At 37.8% G+C, this 13,833-nt stretch overlaps 1 protein-coding gene across 5 annotated transcripts in view; it reads right to left on the bottom strand.

Moving 5' to 3' along the window:
• Nucleotides 1-13,833, bottom strand: part of LOC127415640 (DNA (cytosine-5)-methyltransferase 3A-like) — a 69,128-nt gene that overhangs the window by 21,948 nt on the left and 33,347 nt on the right. For all 5 annotated transcript variants that reach the window (XR_007892968.1, XM_051654416.1, XM_051654415.1 and 2 more), the window contains 13 exons: nt 9,030-9,263; nt 8,765-8,923; nt 8,568-8,675; nt 7,142-7,298; nt 5,009-5,158; nt 4,830-4,874; nt 2,986-3,065; nt 2,760-2,872; nt 2,463-2,646; nt 1,182-1,266; nt 956-1,101; nt 777-867; nt 464-612 (listed from right to left, as the gene is read on the bottom strand). Coding sequence is in view for 4 of the 5 variants with exons in the window: in XM_051654416.1 (XP_051510376.1) it covers nt 464-612; nt 777-867; nt 956-1,101; nt 1,182-1,266; nt 2,463-2,646; nt 2,760-2,872; nt 2,986-3,065; nt 4,830-4,874; nt 5,009-5,158; nt 7,142-7,298; nt 8,568-8,675; nt 8,765-8,923; nt 9,030-9,263 (1,701 nt within the window). In the remaining variant the exon portion in view is untranslated. The remainder of the gene's footprint in view (nt 1-463; nt 613-776; nt 868-955; nt 1,102-1,181; nt 1,267-2,462; nt 2,647-2,759; nt 2,873-2,985; nt 3,066-4,829; nt 4,875-5,008; nt 5,159-7,141; nt 7,299-8,567; nt 8,676-8,764; nt 8,924-9,029; nt 9,264-13,833) is intronic.

The following is a 13,833-nucleotide window of genomic DNA, read 5'->3' as shown; positions in this document are numbered from 1 at the left end:
TAGCAGAAGAGAAGCACTGAGGCAAGGCTCTCGGGAGCGCGCATAAACGTCACATCCTTTGGATGTTCCCGGCAAAACCGACCCGCTTTGCATGAAAATCAGTCTACAGGCTTTAATAGGCAATATAGGAAGTCTGGGAAGGGCTCATTTTTTAAGTTGCGTTACAAGCCGTTCACACATTGGCAAAAAAAAAAAAAAGGTGAATATTACATGAAACTTGTTACATACTGCACCTTTAAGTGTGGCTTAAGTGTCCAAATACGTTTTGGGACCATGTGTGTATACAGACTGTGTTATATATGCAACCACAAGAGGGCGTCACCGATGACCCCATGTTTATTCACTTTGAGCATTATGTATTTACATAAATATCTGTAAATAAATATATCCATATGAGTGTCTGTGTTTATTGTTGGGTGTTTATGTGTAAGTTGTGTATGTGTATGTGTAATTGTGCACACACCTCTAGAAAGCGTGAAATGTCTCTTTTGTCACTGACTCCCATGGCAACAACATTTTCAAACAGCCAGAAGAACGGTCTGTCATCTCCGTCTTTGGGCCGAGCTTCATGAAGCAGCCGGTAAAACTCAAAAAACAGACGACCTGTGCCCTCTGTACAACACACAAAGACAAAACCTGTGAGAACATGTGCATCGACACACGAAAGATGTTGACGGATACTATTTTTGCTGCACTGCAGCCACTGTATTTCCCCATCTATAGGAAATAATGTGTTATTTATTTTACAAATAAAAGCACTACAGCAAGTGTCGCACCATAAAGGCCTTTCCTGGCCGGGTTGACGATAGACAGATCATTACAAGGGCTTCCACCAATCACAAGATCAAATGGTCCCCACTCCTGAATCTACAGAGACATCACACAAAACAAAAAAGAGAGAGGGATATCAAAATTGTGTTCAAGGGAACAGAGAGAGAAAGTGGAAGACACTCACATGTTTGCGCGTGACGTTCCTGACGTCTCCCACATACGTAATTCGTCCCTGGTGTCTCACCATCCCAACAGTGATGGAGTCTTCACACACCTCGGATGCAACATACCGCTCCACCTGTATGCCCAGATCCTTCAACACCAGCAGCCCTGAGACACACACATATCGATTACTACCAGTACTCAAACACTAGCAACATCTCTGCTTTCACACACAGGTGTGATCTCACCTGTAGCGATGCCATCAAATAAAGAGAGCACTCTGATTGACTGTCTCTTCTCTGCTGCTACTGGAGGATACAACTTTGGAGGCTCCTGAGAGGGAGATACAGAAAGAAGACAGATAGGAATAGATATCAGCATTTACACTGGATCACTTCATGCATCTTTATTGATCGTTTGTTTTTCGTTGTGTGCGACCATTTTGCTCGCATTTGCGATTAAAATTATAACAAGCGGCGACAAATTTTAACCCATTCGCACTATTAGATAAGTCAGTACTGTATGTTTACATGCACTATAAAAGTTCGATTTCAGTTGGACTAAAGCAATAATTTGTCTTTTTAAAACATCATGTAAACACTTTAGTCCAGCTGAAATTGTACTAGTCTGATTTTGCTTAGTCGGACTAACAGACTTAGATAATGCAACCTAAATTGTAGCTTGACTTCGTCTAGAATGTATACAGCTTAGTCGGGCCATAACTGGCCTCGGCGTTGTGTGCATGTTAAGAATGATAAACAAATAGTCTTTTTTTCTTTTGATCAATTGCTCGTAATAATGCGTTACGGATGTGCCAGTTACGAACGTTTCATATCAAATCATATGGATATCAATGGGAGAATCAATCATTCACTGCTTGTTCTTTTACCATCGTGATTCTGATAGATTGCCGACTATTTACTTGATTAGTGACATGCTTCAAGCTTACTGCATATATAGCCATTTGGGAAGCGATCATTTTGACAAACTTTGCGATTTGAATTGCAATATGATAAACATCTATCATCTGATATTGCCGCATCCACACCTGCTAGATGGCACTGCTCCCTCACTTCAAACGCAGCCTTTTGTGGTTTAGCAACCACACAAGGCCATTTTGAGATTTCAGTCTTAATTTAATCAACTATGCAACCTTAATGATACCATACCGATGTCTCAGATGTCAAAGTCTGCAGGTTTCAAAGCGTTTTGGGTGGATGTTATTTTTTTCTTTTTCCATGTCCATTTTTGTCACGTACGTAACGCAAGTTCATTTTCTGAACTAAACTGGTAAAAAAAAAACTTGTCTAGACTGAGAATTGTCTGATGTCAGGACTCTATCTGCAGGGGTTTATTATCATATATACAAATGGCTTGATATACTGTAAACGCAAGAATAGCTGCCGCTACTGTAACGTTATTTTCGTATCAATGCCGGTAGCCAGTAATGGCACACTTCGAGCACTTTAAGACAGATCTTAGTAACAGGTGTAAATGGCATCATATAGACACACACTAGATAAACTCACAAAGTCCTGGTCATGGTTGTTGGCGAAGAACAGCTGCAGGCGTGAGGTCCAGTCATCTCTACGTCTCAGTAGGCCGAACACGTTTTTGCTGCAGCACATGTAACAGTTCCAGGGGTCTTCACGAATCGCTGCCTGTGCTGAACCAGAGCCCACCAGCAGATCCACACACTCCACACAGAAACACCTATACACACACACACACACACAAAATTGAATATAATTTAGCAAAATCATATAATAGATCAATGCTGATGCTTATCGCAATGTTTTCAGTCAGACAGAGTAACACACACATACCTGCAGCAGTTGTTGTTTCCACACATGAGCACCTCTCTTCCTCCACAGCAGATGGTGCAGTACGACTGATAACCGTCATCATCGTACTGATACGCACACTCCAGGAAACAGTTCTGAAGAGGTATTTAAACAGTTCCTGTGTCATTATATCTTATACTTTAGAAGCAATCAGCATTCAACATTGACTGACAGTTAGAAAAGTGTGTGTGTTTGTGTGTGTGTTTACCTTGCAGCTCTGGCACATGGCTCCATCAAAAAGAGGGTGTTCAAGTGATACGTTCAGACTTCCACAGGAAATACAGACATCTGTATACAAATAACATAATCACACAGAGCCTCAGCTTCATAAAAACAGGCAATATTTGAATAGCATTTTACCATACGTCTCATTCTTTTTCTGTATGGGATGAAATTAGTCTCAAATATTTCATCCCATATTTCTGCAGTATGCATGATACAGTGCACAGTATGCAAATGTTCTGAATGCATATAATAGCCGGATGACATACTACATTTGCCAAAATTGCAGTAACAGAGCGTATCTGCACAGGGTATATATACAATAAGCGTTACATAGTATGCGGTATATTAGTATTCCATTTCGAACATTTCTAGACTGGATCCCATTTTGTATATTATCTGTACTATAAAGTATGCAAGATTAGGATTAGTGCATCTCAAATCATAATACATAGAAAATAGTATGTCAAAAAGCAGACAGATGGCATATTATCTCCAGATGTGTTTTGAAGTATGCATCTACATGTATGGTAGTATGGAAGTATGTATCTATATTCATGCTTTTGTGCTAATTGCCTACAACCCCTTTCGTTACAGACATTTTCAGCTGCACAAACGTGGCAATGAATGCAATGTTTTTAAATATAGGAACCTAACAATTAAAGGTGCAGTATGTAAGATTCAGAAACCCTTGTTATTAATGACACCTGTGGCCATTAAGTGAACTGCAGCCAGCTACCTGTTGCTCGTGCTCGTGCACACACTACGTAGGGACATGAGCGAGCGATCATCCAAAACAATGGCGTAATGTACGAAGAGGCTGAATGTGATTCACCGGCATCATGCTGACAGATGAGGTAGCATGATTAAAATTATACAGTTATGATTGTTTTACTACAAACTTTGAGACTAAACTAAAACTACTTATCAGCTAACATAGCATACTGATACACACATACAGCTACGTACTACTGAACTATACCAGACAGTTTACTGTTGCACTGCAGTTATGTTGCTCTATAGTATGTTTTGTATGTCATACAACGATCAAGAAACCAGCATATTTGCTTAAATTTATCCTGTATACCTGACTTTTAGTATAAAGAGAAGATCGTTGAAATTATTTGAAAGTTACGAAGCAAGGTAGCTTGCAATTCATCAGCGTTAGCAGGCAAGATCAAGTCAGCTAAACAGATCAATCATTATGGCACTATATTTCACATGCTTTGCAGTTATGCATGCTTACTTGTCCAATAAGAAGAATGGCAATTCAGGGTCGGTTTTGATCCCCAAAACCGAATGAAGGTCCCTCCAGGAATCAAATGCCCTGCCGATGTTCACTCTAGTTTTCGCTCGACCATGATCATGTTCCCGCTTAGCTAGACATTTTTTTTTTTTTTTGTCTTACTCTGAGTTTGTGTAGGAGTCGGTGTTGTACTGGGAGCCGGCCGTTTGCTGGATTCCATCTCTAAGATAACATTACCTAGTGTTGCAGTTTGTTGTCGCTGTTGAATAGTGGAAGAGAAGCTATTACTGTCTGAGGAAAGGCTCTTGGGAGCACGCATAAACGTCACATCCTTTGGATTTTCCCGGCAAAAGAGACCCACTCCCTTCACATGAAAATCAGTCTCATTTTTTAGGGCTCATTTTTTAAGTTGCGTTACAAGCCGTTAACACATTGGCAAAAAAAAGGCGAATATTACATGAAAATTTTTACATATTGCACCTTAAAGTAATTAATAGTTTCTTTAAAAGTTTAGGTGTGTTTCTATTACAAAAAAAAAATAAAAAATTCCAGGGGTCAAAGATCACAGCCAACAGCAATCTCACCTTCAATATTGCGACATTTCTGTCTGATCTCGTACACAAGTCTCTCTGAGAAAAAAAAAACCACAAACCACATTGTCAACAATCATTTCTATTTTGGGAATGACTCATACAGAGTTTATTTGTGTACGCGTGTGTTTATATCAGTGTTTACATTTACATGCATACTATATGTGACATACCTCTGGTTCCCTCGTCTATAATCTCTTTGATTTTGGGTTTCTCAATACTGTTCTTCCTGGGTTTCTTGGCTGGGGGTGGAGCTGTGTACGCGGCAGCCTCAGGCTCCACCCACATCTCTGGATACACCTCAGTATATGGGTTCCGCTCAGCTAGGATACATGCAGGCAAAATCACAAATTAGATCTGTTTAATACTTCAATTATTTGATTGGCAATAATGAGATTAATAGGAGAACAAATGGAGACTTTTATTTCCGTCTACTGCTTTTTCGATTTTTCAAATGAGAAAAAGACTCCAGTAATCAAATGTGTCTCCTCATGTTGTTTCAGAAGAGATCTAAACAATGTCTCAAACTTTACTTAGCTTTCCCAAGATGCCAAAGTCTGGGATCAAAAGTCAGAGATCTCAATATGAAGTCAAACATTTATCAGCAAATTCTTCCGAGACCAAATTATCTGAGCTATGTGTTCCATTTTGATTATACTCTTACTATATGTTAAAACTGACCCATTTGTGTCTAATTTTATTGTTCTACACTAAAACAATCATTTTCTTAATCAGTATTTTTTCTTGTTTTCCAGTAAAAAATCTCACCATCCTTCAAATAAGATAAATTTACTCAAGAAGACTCGTTTTCAGAGACTATACTAAATTCATTAAATTAAGTTTACTTTTACTCTAGTTTAAAGCATACTGTACATTTTGTACGATTTGTCTTATTTTAAAATCGTGCAACCCTGCGTCCTCATGTGCATACATTATGTTTTGTATTCGCTATATGCTATGCATAATTTCATTTTATTTAAACCGACTCATCTCAGTTCAGGACATTCTGGGTTCACTAAAGGGTTGAACTTTTGATGCACCGAGTCATGTGACAAAACAACATGGAGCCGATCACAGAGGAGTTTGTCTTTGGGAGAAATGCCAACAAAACCAGATTTGGTAAGAAACCTCATTAAGTTTTTACATTGAAACCTATTTGAGTCAAAAGATTAGAGTTTCTAGTTTCATCCAATATGCCATTTAGAAAATTTCATTGATATATCATGAAATGGCATGTTGTTAAACACAATAGGGCTATTGTTCCCTTAGAAATCCTATACTTACTGTGCATTATCACATCGAGAATCAATGGGTGCATTCAAAAGATGGAAATATATTGCTTTCTGAGGCTTTATATGGAGTTTGGATGAAAATAAGGTGCATTACAAACTGAGATCGGTGCAGACAGAAAGTACACTGGAGGTTAAGTCATTCATTAAATAGGGAGCAAGGGAGCATCCTATAGATTTCCTATACAGCTAAGTGCATTCAGTTTCAGGCTGCAGATGATGTTTGGACCACTCAACATGGTTGGCAGAACTGGGACAATGGTAATCAGTACATAGAATCTGAATTTAAAATGCAACATTTTATTTTTACATGGTTGGCAGTGATTGGATGATGCTGGACATTACTATGATTCAGAAATAATTATGCTAATTTCTGATTGGTAAAATGCTTCAGCACTGGCTATCACTTGTTTGTTTCACATTTAGATTTTGTTGCCAAAGTAGAAAAAACTATCATAACATAAAAGTAAAAAAAAAAAAATTTGTGTAATTTGTTATTTGTGCTTTCGCTAATGCACATTGTTCCAAAGCAGCTTTACAGAAAATCAGCTGTAAAGTCTGTAACGTCTCAAAAACATGAATAACCAACACTCCAGGAAACAAATAAATCAATTTGATAAAAATAAAAATAAAAACTCTGACTTTCTATAGCTTGGTATTATTTAAAATGCGCCAACTTAGTCCAGCTGTCCAGCTTTTTAGGAAAACAATTTGCTCTTCAAAAAAAAAATTCTTTGCATGTTTATTAGGGGCTACTAGTTACAAATCAAAAAGGAAAATGGAAAATGCACACAGGAGTTTAAAGATGATTTTAGGATAAATAAGATATTTTTACTGGAATACAAGACAAAAATACAGATTAAGTAAATAATTTAATGAATAACATCAGAGACAAAACATATTGAAATTAAACATAACTGAGAATTGCATTAAATTTCCCAAGCAAGAGTGACCTCTGTGCAATAAATTATTGGTTTGTTTATGTATAAATCTAATCTGGTGAGTGTTTATTGGTACCTGGTGGCGGCTCGAGGCCTTTGGCTCCAGACGGGGGGAATCCAGCACTGGCCCATTCAATCATCTGCCTCGTCTGCAGTTCCACACTCTTCCCAGATTCAGAATCATCCGTGGACACACACATGGGGAATGGTTTACCAGAACGTGTGCTCGCCGTCTGCGAAGAGATCCATAACATGAAAAGATACTTACACACACATACTGGTACATAAATGTTGATTTAATCTCATACATTAATGCTTAAATAAAACAGTATCGAGTTGTCTTTAGTTTGATCAGCATTGGCTGAACAGATTATATGTAAAGCTTTGTACTTATATCAGTTTTAACGGTAAATGATCATCATCTGATTCTATATTTAAGTGGAATGTCATCAAAGATGCCAATCTCTCAAACAATTGGGGTCAATGTATTTCTGATGTAGACTTACAAGGGTGTTTCTTTAACTTTGGGCACTTTTAGCACTATGGACTTTGTTTAAACATTTTTCACAATCACACCTTTTTTACATGTGTCTACTAACAATGTGCAACAATGTATGTACATGCATTACAATTTTTTAAAATTTTTTTATGAAAGTTATGAGGGTTCCCACCACAGTGACATTTCAAGGACATCTCAAATTCTGTATTTTGTTTAATAGAATTCTGGGGTGGAATTGACGGTGATGAAAATGACATTTTAACGTTTTTGAAATAAAATGGCCGACTCCTTTGTATGGCTAAGACTAATTTCATAGCTGACATTTTCTGTATTCTAAATAAAACAAAATTAAATAATATTTGCACACTTTTTGCATAATTACAGCTTGACTGGAATAACGCTTTATAAAAATACTCTGCTCACAAAGTGATATTTATCTTGATTTTTCTTTGTTTTCTTTAAACATCACTTATCTCATATTTCATCTCAAGCATGTTCTTCATTGACACTTCTGTCGACTTGGTTAACAAGTAAACTAACTTTTGAAAAACCTTTATTAGAGGCAAAATTGTTTGGTGTGGTGGAATTTATGCCACAACTTTGAGACATCTGAAATTTTTGAACAATTGATAGAAATCATTTTCGCACAATAAATATCGTTTACACTTTGTTTAGATTATCATAGTTTTAAAATTTTTATAATTTGTATTTTTGTTACGGATATTCATAGTTTAATTTTGAAAGTCTGGGACGTGGCTGAAACAGAAAAATCAGTAAATAAAAGGCATTTTAGAAGTACCAAAAATAAACGATGATGGAATGGCAAAAAGTTTCCAAGTCAGTTTTAATGTGACTTTAATATAACAAAAAGGAAAAAAGATTAAATCTATTAGTTTTGAATAAAAATCAGTCTGGGGACATGAAAGTGCCTGAATTTGAAGAAACACTCGCAAACAAACAAAAATACTGTCATTGTGTTTGTTTGTATGTGTGTGTGACTTGCCTGTAAAACTTCATAGATGGCTTTTCTGTACATGGGCTGTTTGTTGTAGGTGGGCTGATGGAAAGAAGTGCAAAATGAACTCAAGGGAGACAGCTTCTCCACACACACCTGTGAGAAGATGAGAGAATGTGAATATAGAATGCCTGTTAAAAGCACTCGTTGAATGATTGTGGCTTCTGATTGGTTGACTGATTCACCACTGAAAATTTGCCATCTCCAAACCACATGACCCAGCGCGTCCCTTCAGCCGCTCGACTGCGACCCGTCATCCACCACGACACAATCCGCCCGGGCCACCAGGAGAACCCCCGTAACTTCCCCCAGATGAGCTCTCCGATGCCGAACCCACGGCCATCCTGACACACACATATACAAAAACCATGAACATCACACTCTGGAATATTACGGGTTAAACACAACTTAAGACATACTGACATCTGTCAGTGAACAGCAGACTTTCACCTCATATTCCATGTCCATCTCTGAAGCTCGCGCAATCACTTTGTTAACGCAGGTGACAGGAGGCGGCTCGGGTGTCGTAGCAACCGTTGGGGAGGCAGGGTCAGTGTGCTGCTGTTGGGGTGTGGCCGTGGATAGGAGGTTGATGGCTGACTCCTCCTCCTCTTTCTGAAAGCCCACTGTTGATTGGTCGTCCATTGTGTCATTCATGACAGTCCCCAGGTGGGTTTTGTCCTCCTTAAAGACACATACACAAACAAACATGCATGCTGATTGGTTAATGCAGCGTTCTAGTCATGCTAAATGTTAAATAGAGTTAAAAATCCTTCAAAAGCCTGTGAATCATGTTGTGTCTTTTGCAAGAACAGCTTTGTGTGTGTGTGTGTGTGTGTGACTAGCGTGAAGAACTCAGGAGTGTCTCAGGAGCGTGAGACTTTCATCGCTTTGAGTAGCTGTTGGTTCCTCTTGTGTGACCTTTGGCGAGAAGGTCATAAGCTCCTCATATGACCTTTAACCCCACTAAACGGCCAACCACAGAGCGTATAATTGCACGTAAACACAAAGACACTAAAATATGGAGAGACTGGACTGTTTGATGGGTCAATGGACACTCACAGCACGACACATATATAACTGTAAAACTCACTGCAGTCACAAATGGCATTCCTCACAAGAAACGCACAGGACAACAGTGCCTGTCCACAATGAACTACAATCCCATGAAGCACTGTGAATGACAATCAAAATAAAAACAATTGAAAAATATAAAACTATTGATTTAAAGTTGTTGAATAAAAGTTAAGAAACAATGTATTTGAAGTACATAATATTTAGATATATGCAAATATACTGTATAAGTAGTTTGAGGGTGTGGGGAGACCGACTCGACTGAGTCATTCACAGTGCGTCATTAGAGATGCAGAGCTATTTTGGTGCACTTTGTTTGCCACAATTCTCTGATTGGTGGATCTTTCTCTGCAAGATTCATGGGTAGTGTAGTTTCACCAGGAATTACGTTATTAAACATGATTTTGTTTATGATTTAGGGTGACCATCCATCCTTTTTTTCTCTCAATATTTTTTGGACCTGAAAAAAGCGTCCAGCCAGGATTTCAAAATTCCCCTAAAATGTCAAGGATTTGGCTTTGTGAAGAGAAAGAGAAAAAGAGAGAGAGGAGAGAGATCGCCAGAACGCTCTGCCGCTCTCAGCCGGAAAAAATAATTACGCCATAATGTAATTACAGCATTAAAGGGCGTTCCCCAACTCTGAAAATTAAACTAAAATTAAAATGAAATAGATCACCTGTTTCACTAGACTTATGCATTGTCATTTCTAATAACTGAAAATATTGACTATATCGAGTAAATATCAAATGTACAACGCATCAGGGATTTAAAAAGTAATTAAATGATGGATAGAAATAAACCATGATGTAAATTTACAACCCAGTTGAAATAACATGGACTGATGGCTGCAACAAAAGCTTATACCATCCATTAACAACCACGGAGCTCATAGTAGGTCTGTCTTTAAAGGTTTACAAGTTAACGTTAACTGGATTTTTAGTTTCAGAACCGCTATAGTTTTATGTTAGCATGTCGCTAAACTAATCTAATTCTAATAAGCAGAGTTATCATTGTTAATGAAAACTTTTTGTTAAATGTAATAAAATTAAAAACTGACATGATGACAAAAAACGGACAAAACTGAAACTAAACAAATTAACTGACAAATTAACTAAAATAAAAATAACCTTCTGATACATAGTATATTATAACATTTGAAACATTTACAATCCACCTTAATTACATACAAAAATGCCACTAGATTGAAGTAACACCTGAGAAATTTAATGACGTTTGACGTATTTAAATAACACCAGTAAACACTTTCCCTTTGGAAGCCATTAAACTAAAACTAATGGACAGAGGGCCCTATTTTAAGACCACTACTTCTTAAGCGCAGTGCTATGCGATATGTCATATTCGCAAAGTCATTGGGCATGGCCATGAAGTTTTGGTATTTTTGTGCAAGTATCCAACGTAAATTGGTTTGTTCAAGAGCAATTTCATTCCGAGGTTCTTCTCCGGTTATTGCATTGTCTGCGTCCTATTACATATTCTATTCCCTGTCAAGCAACGTCATTAAAAATGAAGACAGCCCATACATAAGAATTTTTTAGTGTAAATGGGCTGTATGCAGTGTATTAGTGTTCTTTTGTGTCTTACGTTCTTTTGCACTTTAAGTCCTTGTTGAATGTCAGACATATTTCTATGACAACTCCTTATATACGCATGGAAAATGTGGTGCTCATCAGGACTAACTGGATGTAGGCTGCATTAAAATATAAAGAAAGTGATCGATATTAAAAGTGATCTATAGCTCTTTAATGTCATCAGCTGGTGGAATCCCAAACTGCAATGGCAGGAACTGAGTTTAGACTTTGCGCTGAAAAGAGAAGTGTTTCTCAGACATCTGACCTCAGACCTATTTTTCAGGAAAACAGCAAATTGTGCTTTGCGCCACTTCATTAACATATAATACATCCACAGTTTGCGTGCATTCGCTCACAACACTCACACTCATTTGAACTTTGCGCTGGCACGAAAATTGCTCTTCAAATTAGTGCTCTCACAAAAATTGGATAATACGCAGTGTGCGGTCACGAAAATAGAACCCAAAGTGTAAAGCTAGCGAAAACTAAACTAAACTGGAATGACAACTTGAATTTAAAATAGGAATAAAAACTAAATAAAAAATCCAAAGTACAATAACCCTGCACAAAAATACACAATAAACACAGATATGGGGTTAAACAGCCCATTTTCATTTCAATTAAACTGTTTTTACAGTATTTAATTACATTTAAGTAAAATAATAGTCAACATTTCTCTAAAATAGTTGCAACACATTCTGGGATTGTCTTAACCAGGAAGGACACATTTGATGCTGCCTTAGAATTAAGCCAACATGAGTTATCTTAAAAGTTAGCAAAATGCTGTTGCCTACTTCATGTCTGAAACACGCATACTGTATGGTGTCTTAAAGTGTTGCCTAGGTAGGCGGCTCACCAGAATTTGGAACAGAGTTACTATCTTAGTAAGGTTGCCTTTCTTTTTCCAGTTGAATCTCCATGACGATATACAGTAGTGGTTGTGTTGGTGGTTACCCAGCAGCCTCTGGCACACAGCCCAGTGCACCCTGGGAACTATGGTCTTTAACAAAGTACCTCATTTCCTGTTCCAAACCGCAGCACTCACTCCATTACAGCTCAACACTCCACAAACAACTTCTTTTATTTCATTTAACTACATCAAAACAAATAGAAACTGTTGAAAAATTTAGCTTTTGAGTATCTTAGCTAATCCTATCATGACCTAAAGTTACTCTCTGACCCCTTACCATTCCTGATGACCTTTGGCTTTTGACCACAGTTATGACCAATTTCACAAGCTTCATGAATGTGACCCAGGCGTGGATGACCTCTGACCCCAACCTCACAATGACCCTAAAGTCTCTTTCCCTCAAACTACTGTGAGCAAGTGTGGCTCAGGGTCACTCTGTTTTAGACACTTTCACATACACAAAAACAGCTGCTCAGGAGACATAATGGAATTCTTGTTTATATTTAAGTGTCAACTTAATTAGGGACGTGGACAGATAGTCGACATTCAGTTAACCATTTGATGCGCCACTATTCAAATACCAAAACCAATATTCGGTTATTCTACACATGCAATAGAGAACTTCAACCTGACCCAAACTCATTGAGTTCTGACAAACTGACGGGTTTTCCGGCAGGGTTTAGGTCAGTTTTTCAAGTGTAGAGCCCTTATCAATTTTTCCTTTTGCTCTGGAGTGCATATTTACGTGCAATAATTAGACGGGTTCAATGCCATTTGATCTTAAACCATTTACAGTAAATATCAAAGCACCCCTAAGAGGCTGTTTAACCGCAGCAGTGTAACTGCACGCACATGACAACACTTGTGTTCGCTGCCTCCCGGGAATCTGAACCTGCCCAGGCAGGGCGCCAATACAGGCATTGACAGTTTGATTATTTTTGTTTAACTTTAATATGAGATTTTATCATTTGAAGATATGTATTGTGCCATTTAGGCTCATAGCTCCCTGTGCACTTTATTTGCTGCTTTTCTGAGTAGTGTTTGAGGAAATTCCATTGCAATAAACGCTCTTTATTCCCACGTCCTGGCAAAAAAACGATTAACCATTCGTGAAACCTCGCGGTTAACCGAATGTTAAAAACGGTAACCATGCACATCCCTACTTTAAATCAGATGTTTCAACAAAAATTCCTTAGGAGAAATAAAAATAGACACAAAACATACAGTAAGAGTATAAAGCTATAAAATGAATGTAAATAGCATGGCTCTGATCATTTGGTCTTTTCCAAACAGTTGCTGAATTAAACATGCAATAAAACAATGCAGTAGCATAGTACAGTTTAAAACATTTATCACTGCATAATGCATAGTTTCACATACTTTAAAAAAATGTTAGGCAGTATACAGTAAACACTGCACAGTATGCATCAAGTAGTAAGCTAGTGTTACATTCCAAACATACTGTAGCTTCTGTCTGTGTAAAGATACAGTGTTGCAGTACCTATGTTTGCTTTAAAGAGACTCTCACACATACCTATGCAAACAGCCAAAGTCAGCATATTCTGCCTTTATCATTTTTGCAACACACACATCAGTAAATGTTCGGCTTTTTCACATACACGCAGTGCACACACATTCCCCCACACATGCTGTTGTGTCTGACTGGCAATCCCTCTCAGGT

This window comes from Myxocyprinus asiaticus, chromosome 25 (assembly GCF_019703515.2).
Source record: "Myxocyprinus asiaticus isolate MX2 ecotype Aquarium Trade chromosome 25, UBuf_Myxa_2, whole genome shotgun sequence".
Taxonomy (NCBI): domain Eukaryota; kingdom Metazoa; phylum Chordata; class Actinopteri; order Cypriniformes; family Catostomidae; genus Myxocyprinus; species Myxocyprinus asiaticus.
This window is presented reverse-complemented; position numbering and strand designations above follow the sequence as displayed.